Raw genomic sequence first — 17,139 nt, 5'->3', positions numbered from 1 at the left:
ATATAAATACATATAGAAGAAAAAGTGGGGATTGGGTAGCTTTAGTTGAATCTGAACTAACCACCACACATGCATGTGTCAAAGCAGCAGCAGTAATGCTTCATCAGGATCAGTCCTTTTCTTTTCTGTATTACTCTCCGACATACATGCACACTTGAAGTTTAAATACGCTCTCCTTTCTTCTTATTTAATGTCCCTCATGACTCCTATAGCTTTTTTCCATGTTCACGGCCAAAAAGAAAAAAGAAAAAACAATAATACTTAATAATGAACACCACTCATATACTTACACACTATCGTATACATTGTTAAAAATAGGGAAATTATTCTTTCACCAACCCTCGTTTTCTAGGTTTCAAAGTCAATACTCTTACTACAACATTCAAAAACTTACTGACCTCTTTTCATAGTAAATAGTAAAATGTACATGTACATAGCACTTTCTTACTGTTTACTGTTTGTGTTGTACATATTGTTGTTGTTCTCTTAAACTTTTTCTCACTTTTTGTATTTCTATGTAATTTCTGCTCAAAACTTGAGAAAATAATATATCTATGTACTAACATATACTTCCTTAATTCCTTTTTTCCAACTCACATATACTCCTTATATTATCAGTATGTGTATATTGCATTTGCATATGCGGGTGAAAGAAATAACTAATGGTAGTAGTTTTGTTTTTTACAGCATAAGTAACGAATGATAGTTAAAACTTTATTTTTTTTGTCAACATGTACTACATATCAAATTCAAATTCCGAATACACTAACCATACGTACCAATACAAACCACACCCACTTGATTACAGATTCTGTTCGCGTAATAATGATTATAAGCTTTTTCTTAGAAAACGACGTCTACTATGTAGTATTTCAAATTGTAGTACATTTTGATACCATAGATAGTGAGGCATAATTATAACCTTGGAGGAAATATTTTTTAAGAGTATTCAAGAGACCCACATGGCAACCATGCAAGCGTTTAATTTGTAGTTATGACTCGCACCAAATAAAATATCTCTTCTTTAATTTCGCCATGATTTTTTTTTTCCTTTCTAAATTTTTCTTGATTCTAATAATGATTGATTGTAAGATACTATAAAATTTTGTATCTTTATGTGAAACTGAACTTCGTAATATCCTTTACTTTGCTATATATTGTTCGAACGAGATTAGATATGATACTGTTTGTAGAATAAACTAAGTATATTTGTATGGCATAATATTAATAAAGTTGCAAGAGAAAAAACTGATAAATTACATTTTCTATATAGTAAGAAAAATTAGTAAATATATTTTAATCAAAACAATTTTTGTTTTCATTTGGTTATGAATTGCAAGTTTTTTTCTGATTATATAGTAACTTTTGATGAAAAAAAAAATTTATATAGTAACTTTAAAAAATACTCTAAATGTTAATTTGTCTATTACTATATATATTAGTTCATGCAAATTGTTGATCGAGATAGAAATCCTAAATTTTATATATCAAATACTATATATGAATAAAGGTTTGCTTTACAGTTCCTTTTTGTTTTTCTGTTTTGCTTAATCAGATTTCTAAACTTTTAAATTGCTTAGTCAATGTAAAAAAAAAAAAATCTTTGTACAAAACTAAAGTCTAATGGAGATTTTCATACGAGTCTAAGTTTAATTATATAGTGTTTGAACTACACATGAAACTGTAAGGGTCAAAAGATACCTCATGATATTTTGTCTTTTACGTGAAAAGATATGATTTCTTGTTTGGTCACATTGAGACCAAAAACATACAAAATCTAGATAAAATCTACAAACTAATCAAATTAAATTTTACCATCCAACTTCAATAGACGTTTACAAACTACAGTCTACACGTACGCGAGAGATATGGAGGCAATAGTTTCTACCTGAGAATTTTACTCATTTGACCTAATCATTACCCCTTGCATTTAATGCAACTATTTGTGGGAATTGGTAACGTTTTTATTTGAAATGGTGCAGCTAACTAATAAACGTATTTGTTTGAGAATTATAACATGTTTATTACATTAACCTAGTTACCGTATCCAGCAACCAACAGACCCAACACATTGGTACAACAAAACTCTTATCTTCTTTGGTTTTGTTTGAGAAAAATACAATCAAACCCAAGTGAATACCCAACCCTGGTTACCCACAAACCAAGAAAATATATATAAAAAACCAACGAATATCAAAAGATGATCTTCAATTCCAATCAAAGAAACGAAAAAAAAAAAAAAAGAAGAAGAATACTTTTTTTCCTTTTGTGTTCTCTCTTCCAAGGTCTATGAAGATGCTCTATCACTTGCCTTTTCCCCTTCGGTAGTCGCTGATGACACGTAGCTAACGGCGAGAGACGTGCTCTCATCGGTACAATGCGGCTGAGGAGGAGGAGGAACCAAAGCAGCTGGGGCTTGAAAGTGTTGTTTGCAATTGTGGCAAGTGATTTGCATCATCGTTGCACTAATCCTTCTACTTGCTTCTTCTCTAAAAATCTGAGCCTTGTGAAGCTCAGCTCTCGCATGTTGCCTTATTCTCTTGGCTTCAGCAAACTCCATCTCAGCTATTTCAATCTGCCTCTTCACTTCTCTTCTCGCCTCCTCCGTTTCCATGCTCGTCTCTCCCTTCTCATAGCTCTTCCTCTCAACTTCAGACATTGTCGTCTGATCCAACGTTCCTATAGACAGACTAAGACTGGTCTCATCAGCACTATACCTCGAGGGAAGTAGCTGAAGCTCGATGCTATTGCTACCATTAGTAGCGCACGAGGAAACGAAAGGATAGAGCAAAGATGATGGTTGTTGATCGGACGGTGAAGATTGTGTTCTTTGTAAAGGATGTCCAGACAATATATGACCAATGGAGAGGTCAGCGTTTTCGCTGTCATCCGCGGTTGAAGCGGTTTGTGTAGTAGCGGTCGTGGTACGTTGCTGCTGTGGTAAACGGTGGTTGGAGGGTTGGGATCGGCGTACGGTGCAATTGTCTTGATGCTCTATGAAACTCTCCACTCTGATAAACAAAGATTGTATTATATATAAGTTAACCAAAATGGAAAGTAGAAAGGAATATTTGTGTCTCGTAGCAAATAATATAAAATATAATCAAGTTAGTGGAGTTAGGTATCTTTTGGATTATATAAGTATGAGATGCAAAGACTTCGAGGTTTGGTATGGTATATACTTAACAAAGTGAGATAATGAAAATCTGTGATATGGGGTCAACGTAAGTAATCAATACAAAACATAGTTCCTAATTATTAAATTAATGACAACAGTCCAGACAAAACCTCATCAGGTTCCATTAGTGACGTTGTTTCAAGATCTGTGTGCGTTATCTATAATCAAAACTTGTACACGCCATACTAAGAAAAAAAAAAAACATTCTTTCGATTTACTTTAAGGATTCGAATATTTATATATATATATCTCTCTTAATTCTAAGTATATAATAAAAAATAATAATTAGTAAGTTAGGGTTTGGTGCTAAGGAATGGAACCTGGAGAAAACACGGCCGCAGTCACAGGAGTGACCACGAGTGCCACAAGTCTTGAGATGAGCTTTGTAATCAGATTGAACAGCGTAGCCTTTTGAGCATCGCTCGCAGATCCATTGCTTGTGGTTGCTGTGTTTTCTCCGGAAGTGTTTCTTGATTCCCACGAGATCTCCGAGCGCGTGACAAGGGTTGTGGTGGAGACATGTCGGTTCCGGACAGACGTAGACTCTCTTCTTTACTTCCTCGTTGGTCTCTCTTTTTAGAAGCTTCCATGGAACTTTATGTCGTCTCCTGTGCATCTGTAGATTCTGGTCCCTTTGAAACCCTTGGTTACAGATCTCACACACGTACCGATCCGACTCTAGTAACGTTCTTGGTGATAAAGATACCACTTCAGCCTCTGGATCTGCCGCAAGAAAAATAAAACTATAATCGAATTGTAACCAAAGTCCTGAATCTTGAAAATCTTGAACGGAATAAAAATAAACCTGGTGTCCCGGCGGGTCTTCGTTTCCGTTTCTGAGTAACGGCGGCTCCATTACCGTCGGGAAGAAGATCGGAGGAAGATGAAGAAGGAGGAGGGTTCCGATGATGATGGTTGTTGATGTTCTTGGTGGTGTTATTGCTTCTCTCGTAGTCTATCATCGGATGAGGTTTTTTTTTTTTAATCTCTCTTCTTTTTGTTTTTTATCTCAAGACAGTGTGGTTTATAGTGAGAAGAGTAATGTGACTAATGAAAAATAAGAACAAAATTGAGGAATCTTTTGTTTTTCATGTATTAAAGAAAGAAGAAGAGACTGTTCTTTTTTTTCTTTTCTTTTCTTGTGTGTGTGTGTTTATGTTTCCTTATTTGTTTGGTAGAGAGAGTCCTCAATACTCATCTTTACTAGTAGAAGAAGAAAAGGTAAGATGAGTTAAGAGAGAGAGAGAGAGAGATATAAATCATCTTTATTTTTATTTTATTTTTCATTGCATAAAGGGAAAAGCTTTTTCTATTCCCTTTTTACTCTATTCCATCTTTTTATAATTTTCTTGGAAAAGAAAAGAAAAGATAAAGAAGAAACTTTCAATTATATTGTTAATTGTTTCATTGACCTCTCACCTTAGATGATGGAGAGAAAATGCATTTGTATGGTCTTTGGTGCTTCAATCTTCTTCAGAGTAGTTATGAACCTCTCTCTTCTCTATCTGTACACTGTTTGTTTTACAAGCACAAAAACATATATACGAAGGAGAGAGAGAGATAGAGAGAGAGATGTTCTTATACATATAAAGAGAGTGGGACAAGGAGCAATGAGCCCCCACATTTAGCATCAAGACAAGAAACAAAAAAACATCCCCTTTCACTACAAAACAATTACAAGTCATTATTATTTCATATCATACAATATTCGATCAGAACTGAGCTGAGTAAGTTATTTTTTTTTTTCAAAGAAAGGATTGGTGAAAATTCAAATGGAATCTTGAAAATGTGATTGTTATAAAAGAAGTAGTACTACATGTTTTTTAATGGTGACAAATTAATGTATGTGACTATATATGTGTAGCTAGCTTAGCCTTTAGGGTTGGTGTAAATATAATGGAAGGGACATGATGAGAATATTTGTTTTGGAAAATTAGACATTACATGCATATACCAAATTCATATATGTAAACAAATATACAATTTGGTGCCATCATCTGATGCTTGCCTTTTTTTACAAGAAAAACAAAAACACAAACCCTAGATCGAGTCAGATTTGGTTTTTGGACTGTCATGAGCTTGAGACCAATTCTATCTAACAATATCTAAAACAAAAGAAAGAAAAAATGTAGATCTAGAATATGTTCTATGTCGTCTATAAAGTGTGTGTTGTGCGTATACCATATGTATAAAGTCCACCATCTCATTAAAGAGCATTTGTCTAACCAAGTGGAACTGTAAGAAAAATTGAAGTAAATACAAATCTCTTTTTTGGTTCATTTTAAAAATATAGAAAAGTTGAAACAAAAAGAAGATGATACTTTATTAATAGGAAAATGAAAAAGAGAAGGGTTGAGTTGGAAAGAATGGGTGGGAGGATGGGGGAGATGGATTCTCATCACATGCAATGCTTCACAATCACATTCTTACTTAACATATGATTAGTATATAAATAATCATCTTTTCCCTTTATTTAAAGAATATATGCACTAATGAATAACCCTATCTTTGGAAGAAAAGAAAAACTCAATTCACGATCCCTTAATTAGTTTTTTTTTTCTTTGGTCAAACATCCCTTAAATAGTTGTATTTTGAGATTTAGCAACATCATATATATATATACACAAATTGAAAAACAGTATTTGTATAAATAAAACAAATAATAACACCCCAAAGAAGCCTTTAGTGGAGCTGTGCACTGAAACCCTGAGGCATTTGTCTCGTTCGCTCTTGTTGCTATCTGAAAGTTTGCAGCAACTTGAAAAGTAAATTGACATTTTATTAGATTTCTCACTGAAACCCAAAACTGAGAGTAATGACTTTATGTAGCCTTTTTACAGAAAAAATTTAACATACAATGTAAAAAGTGGTATAGTACGACTTCATGTTATAAATACGAATTGAATGCTTTACAAAATTTCCCAACAAAAATTTCCAAACTAGTTTCAATGATTTGTGTTCTTAAATCTACAAAAATTTGCGTAGGTGGGAAAACTTTTTAATTATTTACTGAGGTGTAGATTAGATTTTTTTGTTTCGTATTATTAGTTAAGAGAAACCTATAAAGTGAAAAAAAAAAATCACCATAAAACATTTGACATCCCATTACTAATTTCAAAATTATAATTAACCAAGTTTATCACCAAAATACACCATTATATCGATTTATTGTTTAAACAATTCAAATGATATAGTCTGTAGCAGATTTAACAAACTTTGAAAAATGTCCAATTAAACATATTAAAGCGACATCGTTTATTTTGAAAAAAATAAAATTTGAAACCCGCTTTAGTATATACTTTTGCATTTTGATATTAAGAAAAACGAAAAATAATCTCTAAACTCAAATTTGATACAATGGTGAATACTTTGTGATTATCCTTTTAATATATGAACATTTTAAATTCAGAAACAAATAACGACCAAATTCATCAATTAAGTAATACGAAGATTGTGTTTTGTATTCTATATGCGATTTAAAATCGTTGTTGCTTTTATTATATAGTCAAAATATATCATGTTTTAATTCACACTTAATAACTTTTGTTTCTTTTTGTGTGTGTTTAATTTGAAGTCTTTTTGTGTGTGCTAAACTATAGTATTATACATAATTACATTGTATACTACATCACCCATATTTAGCCTATATATGAATCAACACTGATGCAAACCAAAGTAGTCATTATATATAAGATATAAAATAAGATCGAAGTAGAGGCATTCCACGAGATTTGAGTGATATGGACGTGATACTATAAAAGCAAGATTTAGGGGGTAATAAGATTAGATGCGAGATTCGTTTATTAAAAAATTATAGAGAAAAGAGAAGTACGAATAAAGGAGAGGAGTACAAGAAAACAAACCAAAAATTAAAAAAAGTGTTATTAATTAATTAGGTTTAAATTAAGAAGTTGGAAGAGAGTATAGTGATGACAACATGGGAGTTGGACCCTTTGGCTTTTTTGCTTTCCAAGCAGTAATGATGAATCGGTGTAAAATAAAAACTTATATATTGACAACGCATAAAGACTAATTATAATATATATATCTATAGAGTTATAAGCTTTTTTGTTGTTGTTGTTGTATAATAATTATATAGGGAGAAGAAAAGTGACTTTGTCTCTATGTCATAATCTTCATAGAAAGCATTGCCAAATCTTATGGCCACATGGACGGTGTAAGCCTTTACCCTACTCTCTCATCTATTTGCCTTTTGCATTTTTTTTCATCATTATTACAACATCTCTTATAGTATAATGTGTAACTTTTTGTATCAATTGTCATCATTATAATGAGGGGTTTGTTCATTTGTTCCATATACAATATAGGCTGAGCCTATTAATGCTCACGGATGAACATGACCCCTACTTCTTTTTCTTATTTTGCCTTTCTTGTCTATAGATCTTAGATTGCTTCGTGTGATGATGTTAAGTTCCAACTGGTTACGACGACAATGGTACAAATGGGCTGGTCTCTAGCTAGTTCACTTGGCTCGTCAAGTACTAGTCTTTGATGGAGATTGGAGAGTGCTTTTACACTTTTGATAGTAAGGTTTCGTAATAAGTAAGGTGTTAATGAGAGGATAAAGGATCGATGCTTGTACAAACATTGTAGAGAATATGTTTAAAAATACTTTTGTTAATGCATATTATAAAATGTTAATAAGTATCTCTTTTGTTTTTGCGTAATATATATGGCCAGGGGAAGTATTATGAGAAAGTAGTAGTAGTATTCTCTAAAAAGTTGGAAGCTTATTATGTGGTACATATGCTTAAAAGTCTTTGCTTTGGCCATACCAAGTTTTTATATGATTGATAGTGATCTCCCATCGGCCTTATTGCTTCCGTTACAAACATTTCATATCAAAACAAGTCAACAACACACGTATTTCATATATATTCCATGATCGATTAGCTTTCTATAATCAAAACAAACACAAAAAGTCTAAAATTACATTTGCAAGGATCCTTAAACTCTAACTAAGAGCTTTGTTACGTTAAATGGATGTTATATAAACCCAAAAAATAGATCCTTCTAAGAATATAAACCAAGTCTCTTGCCCTTATTGCATTATGAAAAATCACTATCACAAATTCTAGTAGATATATGCAAGTATACACAAAGGTGATGTTATAATAATTTTCCTAAACTGTGAAGTATAATGCTCATCGAATAAATCCAATAGTTGATAAAATTGTAAAAAAAAAAAAAAAAAATAGAAGAAGAAAAAGAAAACTTAAAAGAGTCCCACATAAAAAAGCTTATTATGACTTGACTTAGGAATCAAAAGATCAATAATGCCAAAACACACATTATTGATTTTTAGTTTTGCATTCCGGTACGCAACATTATCATTATAAGATCACAAAATGGTTAAGACAAAACATCTATCGTTTTTTCCCAAATTAAATAACGACATTAATCTTCAATCAGACTGGCAAATTTTCAAAAATACAAAAGCAAACTATAAATAGAGTATAGTATAGTGAAATGTAAAATGATTTTGTTCAAGAATAAGATAGGATTTGTGAATTGTGACGCCGCCATGCTCATCATAGCTAAAGATGTCGCTGAAACAGAGTTCTACTTCTACTACAGTGAGAAAAGGACAATTACAACAGCAAAGTTGCATAATCAAGTTACAAGTAATAGAAAACATAATAATATCATTTTCAACTACTGTTATCTTTTTTTTTTTTATATCTCTTGTTAAAAAAACTATATATATATATATATATATAGAGTAGACAAAAAAAATTATAGACAAATACCCTTAAATAACACAAAAATATATTTTATGGATAATAATATCACACACTCCATAAATTTTCAAAATTATATATATATTGCTGTCAAGAAAAATTATATATTGTTGCCATGACTAAAAATTAATATTTCATGTTTTTATACTTTGTTCTCTGTAATATTAAGATTTATATATTATATTAATTTTTTGTCAACATATATAAAAACAAAAAAAAAACTAAAATAGTATCATTCTCATCCATTCTACTACCATCTTCATCTCTACCGTTCCCCTTTATCTCTCTCAAAAAGCAAAAAAAAAAAAAAGATCCAATTCACCCATCCTCGGTAAGTTTCCTCTCTCCAATTTCATAAAATATTTCGTATTTGTACTCTTCCTACTTCCTCATCTCTTTATCTCCATTGATGACGTATACCTCTACAGTTATTTATATGTCTTTATATCTCCTCTGTTCATATACCTCTTACCTGGAACAATGTCTGATTTCGAAAACCCTAGTTAACGAATCTGACGAACTTTGGTCGGGTTTTAAGCTCCTAGATTTCGATTTTGCGAAATTGACATAAGCCCATTTATAAAGTTGTCTCCTTTCGAGGATTGATTTAGAAATTTTTCGAATGTTACTGGAACAGAGATGATTCTCAGATATGAAAAGGAATGATCTTTATCTTTGTTTGTTTGCAGTGTTGTTTTTCGATTATGATGGGTGAAGATGGATTGAGCAATCGAAATTGGGGTTATTACGAACCGTCTCAGTTCAGGCCAAATTTAGGGTTTCAACTTATTCCAAGTATCATAAACAGAAGCGAGAAGCCATTTGTTGACTCCCCTCAGAATCAAAATCCAAACTTTGTCACTCCTACTAATGTGTATCGTGGCGGTGGTAGTACTAGTAGTAGTCTTATGTCGTTTCCGCGTGATTACACTGTCTCTGATGCACCTTTCATGAGTTATAGTTGGTTGAACCAGCATAGAGATAGCAAGTTCTTCAGTAATGTACCTAATCCTTCTAATCATCATCATACCGGCCTTCTTGTCCCGGAGGCTTCTAGGATGACTCAACCGATGCAGCTTTTGCAGCCCGAGGTTGTGGGTGAGGTCGATGAGTCTCTCAAGAGAAGGCAGTACAATGTTGGGCAGAGAGGTGCTCCTAAGGTGAAGAAAGAGAAGAAACTCAAGGATAACAATATGCCGAGAGTGCAAAGAACAAGAAGTCCGTTGTTGAGGAAGAGTATAGAGATGGTGATTAATGGGGTTTCTATGGATATTGGAGGTATACCTGTTCCCGTCTGCTCGTGTACCGGGATGCCTCAACAGTGTTACAGATGGGGTTGCGGGGGATGGCAGTCTGCGTGCTGTACCACTAATGTTTCGATGTACCCTTTGCCAATGAGCACGAAAAGGCGCGGTGCGAGGATTGCTGGAAGGAAAATGAGCCAAGGTGCCTTTAGGAAGGTTCTTGAGAAACTCTCTACTGATGGTTTCGATTTCTCAGTCCCTATCGATTTGAAGTCTCATTGGGCAAAACATGGAACAAATAAGTTTGTTACCATCAGATAAAAAAAATCGAACCTCTATTTTGTTGAAAAGCTTTCTTTTGTTGTTGTAGGTTTGCCCGTAGCGACATCGTAGATCTCGATTCAATTTTTTTTTTTTTTTTTTGTGTCCTTGTGTTCAGTTAAAGCTATGATATGAACTCGGAATCAAACTCGGCAATGTATCTCAAAATGTTGTACCTCTTTTTGAATTTACTCAGATACGGGTAAAGAAAATTGTGTTATGTACAGAACCAAACAAAAAAATCTCAATCTTATCCAGATTGTTGTAATGTCACACTAGAAGGTAATCAAATCTGGCATTGGGTAGTTGATATAAAGTGGTTGGTTCGTTACTATAAGAGGCAGATGATTTTGATAATACTCGTTGTCTTTTCTGTCGAAACAACGATAGTCGTCTTCGAAAGTCTCCCATTTGTCTGTGATGATGGTCTGCAGCTTCTGCGGTTGCTCCAACACAATCATAGCTTTCTCATCCTCTACTACTTTTTCTTTTTTCTCTGGCTTCGGCTTCTCTTCAGCGTTTTTGATCATTTTCTCGATAGCTTCTACTTTCTCCTCGGGTATTCTAACGAATTGAGGGGTTTCTCGCGCGTTTGAGACACCGAAACCTCTGCAGAAGTCGAAATAGATGGTGAGATCCTCTCCCTGAGAGGTTGCCTTCTGGACTATCTTCAAAACCGTTGCAGCCTCTGTTTTTCCAGCCAATGGAAGGATTCTGATAATGCCGCTGCAAATTCTACCGTAGATGCTGATACTCTCGATCACGAGACAATCCATAGCTTCTAAAATCAACGTCTTCTTCATGTTGTCAGCAATGGGCTTAATCTGAAGAACCATATCGAGGAGAGACTGAAGCTTCTGTATCCTTTCAAGATCTTGGATCATGGTTTCGCCTTTCTCGGCCGATCTCATTCTGTTACTACGGAAGCGGTGAATCTGATCGGACAAGAAGAAAGAGTAATGATGAAGAAAAGCGAAGTAAGTCCGAACAAAGACGTTGAATCCCCAAGTCTTGCTAAGACAAGAATGACCATCGGAGAAACCTGAAAGATCAAAAGGAAGACGACGGATCTCTCCGATAACAGCAGGAACTTTGCAACAAAGAACACCGTGAAGAAGCATTAAAGATTTGAGCGCAACGATCCAGCTCCGCGTGTGGTTAACACGAGAAGAGATCGCATTGATAAGAGTCTTGAGGTTGAGAGGAGAAGAACGTATCCATTTGTAGACTCGGTGAGCGTTAGAGTAGTCGACGGAGGAATCGTCGTGGGAGGTGGCTTTGATGATAGCTGCTTCGAGATCCGCGTTCCGGTAAGAGCTGTTTCGCCGTGAGAATCCCACGGCTAATAAGCTTTTCCGGTCTTTGATTGCGGCGGCAGCTCGTTTCCACAGCTTCATCCTCAAGCCCCCTCCCTCCTATCTCTTTCGCTCCTCCCTCTCTCTCTGTGTACCCTTTTCTTCTTCTACCTTGAGAATCAAAAAGTCATCTCTGTAAATGTTCTCTCTCTATTTTGAGGTTCTTCTCTCCTTTACCATCCGTTACAACCGTTGTAACCGCTCTGTTTTTCAAATACTTTTTCGATTTTTTTTAAATAAAATAAAGGCTGGCACGTGTGTGATCCTTTACACAAACGGAATAACCGAACCAAACCGCATCCGGCTGTCATTTGGGTTTCTGAATTTCAAACCGAAACATATAAACCGAAAACGAACCAAAAAATCGGATTTTACATCCTTTGCTCTCCTTATAAAGTATCTGTATGTAGTTAAAACAACAATAACCCGAGCTTGGGTATTCTAAAACAATTTGGCATGAGATCATTCATTCTATAAGAGAGATGAAAAGAGCAACACTCATGCCAAGAATCAAAGATATCAAATGGCCGGCGGTGTTTTTAAGTGTCGATTTTCCAGAGTTGTTCATCTCCGCAAGAACACCAGCAACAGCTATGTATATGAATCCTCCTGCTGTGAATCCCTGCATATATTTTAACCACCAATCAACTATAGTCAAAAGGAACATTTAGATGTGTGTTACTAGATCAAGGCAATGCAAAATATGTCATTTACTACCTCGATCAACGATGACTGTCCTGGTTCATTTCCCCAGAGCAAAACCTGTTGCCGGGACAATAAAAGCATCACCAGAGTTAGTTTGGTTTCATTATTCTAGAGATCTTCCAGGTTTTAAGATGTCAAAAGACTTGCCAATGCAGTTCCTGCAAGTGCCACTAGTGCTGAGAGGAAGTTGAAGAATAGTGCTTTCGTTACTGTGAAGCCTGACCTCACTAGAATCCCAAAATCACCTATCTGCAAGTAGTTTCTGGGGTATCTTCTAAGTAATCATACTTGTTGCTATGCACATTTTCAATTTTGTTTAGGAAATAGAGTAGGGACCTCTTGGGGTAGCTCGTGGGCGAGTAAAAACATAGTTCTGGACCATCCACCAACTGATCCATATATGAGAAACGCGCTTCCTAATGCCATTCCATCAGTAAAATTGTGCTGCAAAACAAAAAGAGTAAACAAATATCATCTTCTCAGATGACGCATCTCTTTTGCAGTCTTTCATCAGCCTGATCAAAGTTATTTCTCTAATAAATGAAAAAAAGAGCACGTACTTACAACTCCATCAGAGAACAAGTTGAGGTAACCAAAGACTAGGCTTGACGAATGCGTCTCCACTTCTTCTGGTTTGTCCAATTTTCCATCAGAAGTAATATCTGCGCCTGAATCTGATTTATCAGCAGCATCAGCAGCAGAAGTCTTTCTCTGCAAATAGATAAGATTACTCAGTAACCATAGTAAGATGAATCCTACCTTTGGGTTCATGTAAAAGTTCAAAGAATAGATGTTTGCATATAAAAGAAGAAATAGAAGCTCATAGTTGAAAAGAGGCCAACTTAAGTATGCTAAACCTCTCATAGAAGTGTATTTCTCACCTTACGGAGAGATTTATTTGTAGAGCCGCTAGAGACTTTCTCTGATGAATTTACAGTTGCATCAGATTGGTCCAAGTCGTCTTCATCCTTAAGTTTCTTACTGCCTGCATGGTGGTGGTGGTGATGATGGCCCCAGGTATTGGACCCAGAAGAATTTTCTTCGACATACCGCACCAACTTCTCCACAAGAAGGAAGACCACAATCCCAGCTGGACAATCAAGAATGATGCTAGAATATTAAAGTGTCAATTCTGTCAAACTATTTTGTTTGATAAAACACTAGAGTAAGTGTTTTTGTACTTACCAAGAACAGACAACCCAACAGACAGATCTTGTAAAGAATGTGAGTGTGAAGGGGAATCCGAATGAGAATGATCATGATGGGCATGATTCTCATGGTGATCATCAGAATGAGAGTGACCACCACCTGCCAAGCCAAAATATATTTTGCATTTCAAAAGATACACTCTTGGGACATAATTAAAATCCACAAATTTAAAAGAACAAGGAAAAAACAACAAGAGAATAAAAGAGCAAATGAAATGAGAGGGTTTGAAAGCCAGATTATCAAAACATGCAAATACTAAACAGAGATCAGATAGTTGTATAAATGTACCAAAAGCATGAGGTAACTGGTGAAGAAAAGCATCCCCCAACATAGCTCCGGCCTAGTAAACAAATAAATTAAAAGAATTGAGAGTATTTGAAGTAGCAAGAGATCATATAATAAACACACTTCTACCTAACTCAAGCGATAAATTTGTGGCGATACGCAGTGAATAGAGATTACAAAATCAAATATTCATGAATTCAGAATCACCCTCACCAGAGAAAAACTACTGTAGTAGAAAGAAAAAAACTAAGGACTTACCCCAAACAGAGCCAACGCATCCACAAACCATTTTGATGGCTTCCCTTGAACTGTAAAATAAAACATAAACAAAGTTACAACAAAAGACTCCAAACAGCTACTCCCATCTCCAGGACAATTACTAGCTTTTTGGTTATAGGAATATAAAAAAAATTAGCTTACCAAACATAATGGGAAGCAAAACAAGGCAGATGAGTGAGGCCAAGCTAACCAAAAGAGAGCACCCTAATGCATTGAGCCAAAGAGCTGAAAAAAGAAAAGTAGAGATATCACCAAAAAGAGTGGAGCAAAAACTATTTGCTGAAGTACTAAAATTTACAATTCTTCCACTAAATTTGTGAAACCCAATGAAGAATGTTAGCTAAAGGAACCAAATTTACCAAATCCCGTAAGATTAGAACTAGATTCGTGATCGTGATCGTGGTCATGATCATGAAGACAAGGCCCAAACCCACATAACCTCATATCCTCTTCTTCAGCAAGCTCTTCCGGTAACTTCATCTCCACCTTCGCCGTCGTCTTCTTCACATGATGATGATCGTGGTCGTGGTCGTGTTCATGAGAATGACTACACCCACCACCATGATGATGTACGTGATCGGCACGCGCCGGCGTTGACTGAGAGAATCCGGTTTCTACGCACAGATCCAGAAACAGCACCATAACCAGAATCCGAACCACCACGTTTCTCAGCGAGAACGACATCTGACTAAGACTAGAGTAAGAGAGAGAGAGAGAGAGAGAGAGCTAAGAAGAGCGACGGTTACAGCAAGTGGCTTCAATGGTGATGAAGCAGACGATGCAGAAGAAGAGAATGATAATTCCGATTATGATTCCGAAAGTGAGAACATCCATTTTTGTGTAATAAAAATCTTTAGAAAATCCTTTTTATCTTTTTATAATTTGTAAATTTGACCCTCTGTTTCCAAATTAACTAGAGAAACCCCTCTTGTTATGATTTTTTTTTTTTTTTTTGACATCACCCCTTTTGTTATGATCGTTATGTCATAAACAGGTCGTGTAAAAATATTTTTTGTTACAGATGTGTATATAATAAGTCTGATTATCTATTTTTGACTACTTTTTAACCATTTTCATGCATCTCATGCGTCCCCAAGGCATTGGTAATGAGTCTAATGATGTAAATTGTAATGTGAAACATATAGAGAGATTGGACCCAAAAAAATGTTATCAGTTCAATTTTATTCATCAAAGCATCCATTGTCACACAAAGGATTCAAACTCCTAAAATCAAGGTCTAATGTCCATTTCCTTTGCATATTTCAACACAAAACACAATCAAGAAAATACAACCAAAAAAACAAAACAACCAAGAAGAAGAAGAAGAAAGGTATAGAGTTGTACAATAACTTATATTGAATCTTTTGGAGGAGGAAAGAAACAAACAATGGCAACAACGAAAATACCAATGACGGTACCTTCTCCTCGTGTCGATGCTGACCAGCTCTTTAAGGCCTTTAAAGGTACATACATATTCACTTGTTATGTAGTTTTCATATAACAACTGGTTTTGTTACATTTCCTAATCTTCGTGCAAATATTTCAGGAAGAGGCTGTGATACTTCGGTGATCATCAACATCTTAGCTCATCGCAATGCAACGCAAAGAGCTCTCATCGAACAAGAATACGAAACCAAATTCTCAGATGACCTTCGAAAACGTCTCCAATCCGAGCTTCATGGTCATCTCAAGGTAAAATTAATATGAGCCTTACAAAGAAATATATTATTCATGATTTTTATTAACCACAACGGTTTTGATTTTTAGAAAGCCGTTCTTCTGTGGATGCCTGAAGCAGTGGAGCGAGACGCTTCAATACTGAAACGTTCCTTGAGAGGAGCTGTGACTGATCACAAAGCGGTCGCTGAGATTATATGTACACGATCTGGCTCTCAGCTTCGTCAGATCAAACAAGTTTACTACAACACATTCGGCGTAAAACTTGAAGAGGACATCGAATCCGAAGCTTCAGGCAATCACAAAAGAGTATGTTATATCTCTATTTGATTTACATGCTTTTGATTCAGATGGTAATAGAAATTGACATATAGATATGAAATGTATAACAGGTTTTGCTTGCATATTTGAACACAACGCGATATGAAGGACCAGAGATCGATAATGTGAGTGTAGAGAATGACGCTAGGACTCTTAAGAGCGCGGTTGCGAGGAAGCATAAATCCGATGACCAGACTCTGATTCAGATATTCACAGACCGAAGCAGGACTCATTTGGTCGCTGTTAGATCTACTTACCGTTCCATGTTTGGCAAAGAACTTGGAAAGGTATAATCAAGAATCAGAATCTTGACTTAAGACTTTTCAAAAAAGCTTCAACTTCTCTTCTTTTTTTTTAAAATCTTGATAGGCCATAAGAGATGAGACCCGCGGGAACTTCGAGCATGTCCTTTTGACGATCCTACAATGTGCCGAAAACTCTTGTTTCTATTTCGCAAAGGTAACATAACTTGATGTTTCTTGAATCACAAAAAGCAAAAAGTTTTCAAGTTTACAAACTATAATCTGAAAACGCAGGCGCTGAGAAAGTCGATGAAAGGGTTGGGAACAGATGACACGGCGTTAATAAGAATGGTGGTGACAAGAGCAGAGGTAGATATGCAGTTCATCATCTCAGAATACCGTAAGAGATACAAGAAGACTTTACACAATGCTGTTCATTCTGATACAACTGGTCATTACAGAACTTTTCTCCTCTCTCTTTTAGGCCCTAACGTTTGATCTCTTTCTGTATCCATCCCCAATATTCACTTTGATTCTCTGTATCATACTACATTCTCTTGC

At 35.3% G+C, this 17,139-nt stretch overlaps 5 protein-coding genes across 6 annotated transcripts; 2 read left to right on the top strand and 3 right to left on the bottom strand.

Moving 5' to 3' along the window:
• Positions 1-2,071: 2,071 nt before the first annotated feature.
• On the bottom strand, positions 2,072-4,370 carry LOC17895545 (protein indeterminate-domain 14). The gene is made up of 3 exons (XM_006302228.2): positions 3,984-4,370; positions 3,499-3,901; positions 2,072-3,011 (listed from the first exon to the last, which is right to left on the bottom strand). The coding sequence occupies exons 1-3, from the start codon at positions 4,138-4,140 to the stop codon at positions 2,288-2,290; spliced, it is 1,284 nt and encodes a 427-aa protein (XP_006302290.1). The 5' UTR covers positions 4,141-4,370; the 3' UTR covers positions 2,072-2,287.
• A 4,839-nt stretch (positions 4,371-9,209) lies between these two features.
• On the top strand, positions 9,210-10,683 carry LOC17894926 (protein BASIC PENTACYSTEINE3). Of its 2 annotated transcripts, none has more exons than XM_006301522.2 (2): positions 9,210-9,271; positions 9,630-10,683. In XM_006301522.2, the coding sequence occupies exon 2, from the start codon at positions 9,645-9,647 to the stop codon at positions 10,503-10,505; it is 861 nt and encodes a 286-aa protein (XP_006301584.1). In that variant the 5' UTR covers positions 9,210-9,271; positions 9,630-9,644; the 3' UTR covers positions 10,506-10,683. The 2 variants fall into 2 exon arrangements, with proteins under 2 accessions (XP_006301584.1, XP_023643123.1); XM_023787355.1 differs by lacking the exon at positions 9,210-9,271 and adding an exon at positions 9,324-9,465.
• LOC17896269 (putative clathrin assembly protein At1g68110) lies at positions 10,590-12,113 on the bottom strand. The gene has a single exon (XM_006301263.2). It carries the CDS (start codon positions 11,900-11,902, stop codon positions 10,781-10,783), a length of 1,122 nt encoding a protein of 373 aa, XP_006301325.1. The 5' UTR covers positions 11,903-12,113; the 3' UTR covers positions 10,590-10,780.
• Positions 12,114-12,213: 100 nt separating this feature from the next.
• Positions 12,214-15,168, bottom strand: LOC17894155 (IAA-alanine resistance protein 1). The gene is made up of 11 exons (XM_006302165.2): positions 14,698-15,168; positions 14,480-14,563; positions 14,318-14,367; positions 14,063-14,114; positions 13,751-13,873; positions 13,447-13,655; positions 13,130-13,276; positions 12,902-13,009; positions 12,713-12,814; positions 12,578-12,622; positions 12,214-12,482 (listed from the first exon to the last, which is right to left on the bottom strand). Exons 1-11 carry the CDS (start codon positions 15,020-15,022, stop codon positions 12,327-12,329), a joined length of 1,401 nt encoding a protein of 466 aa, XP_006302227.1. The 5' UTR covers positions 15,023-15,168; the 3' UTR covers positions 12,214-12,326.
• A 553-nt stretch (positions 15,169-15,721) lies between these two features.
• On the top strand, positions 15,722-17,094 carry LOC17894220 (annexin D5). The gene is made up of 6 exons (XM_006300365.2): positions 15,722-15,801; positions 15,885-16,030; positions 16,106-16,324; positions 16,408-16,623; positions 16,706-16,795; positions 16,873-17,094. The coding sequence occupies exons 1-6, from the start codon at positions 15,726-15,728 to the stop codon at positions 17,074-17,076; spliced, it is 951 nt and encodes a 316-aa protein (XP_006300427.1). The 5' UTR covers positions 15,722-15,725; the 3' UTR covers positions 17,077-17,094.
• Positions 17,095-17,139: the final 45 nt, after the last annotated feature.

The sequence above is a fragment of the Capsella rubella genome, unplaced genomic scaffold (assembly GCF_000375325.1).
Source record: "Capsella rubella cultivar Monte Gargano unplaced genomic scaffold, Caprub1_0 scaffold_2, whole genome shotgun sequence".
Lineage (NCBI taxonomy): Eukaryota > Viridiplantae > Streptophyta > Magnoliopsida > Brassicales > Brassicaceae > Capsella > Capsella rubella.
Note: the sequence above shows the minus strand (reverse complement) of the source record. Positions and strands in the feature narration are given on the sequence as shown.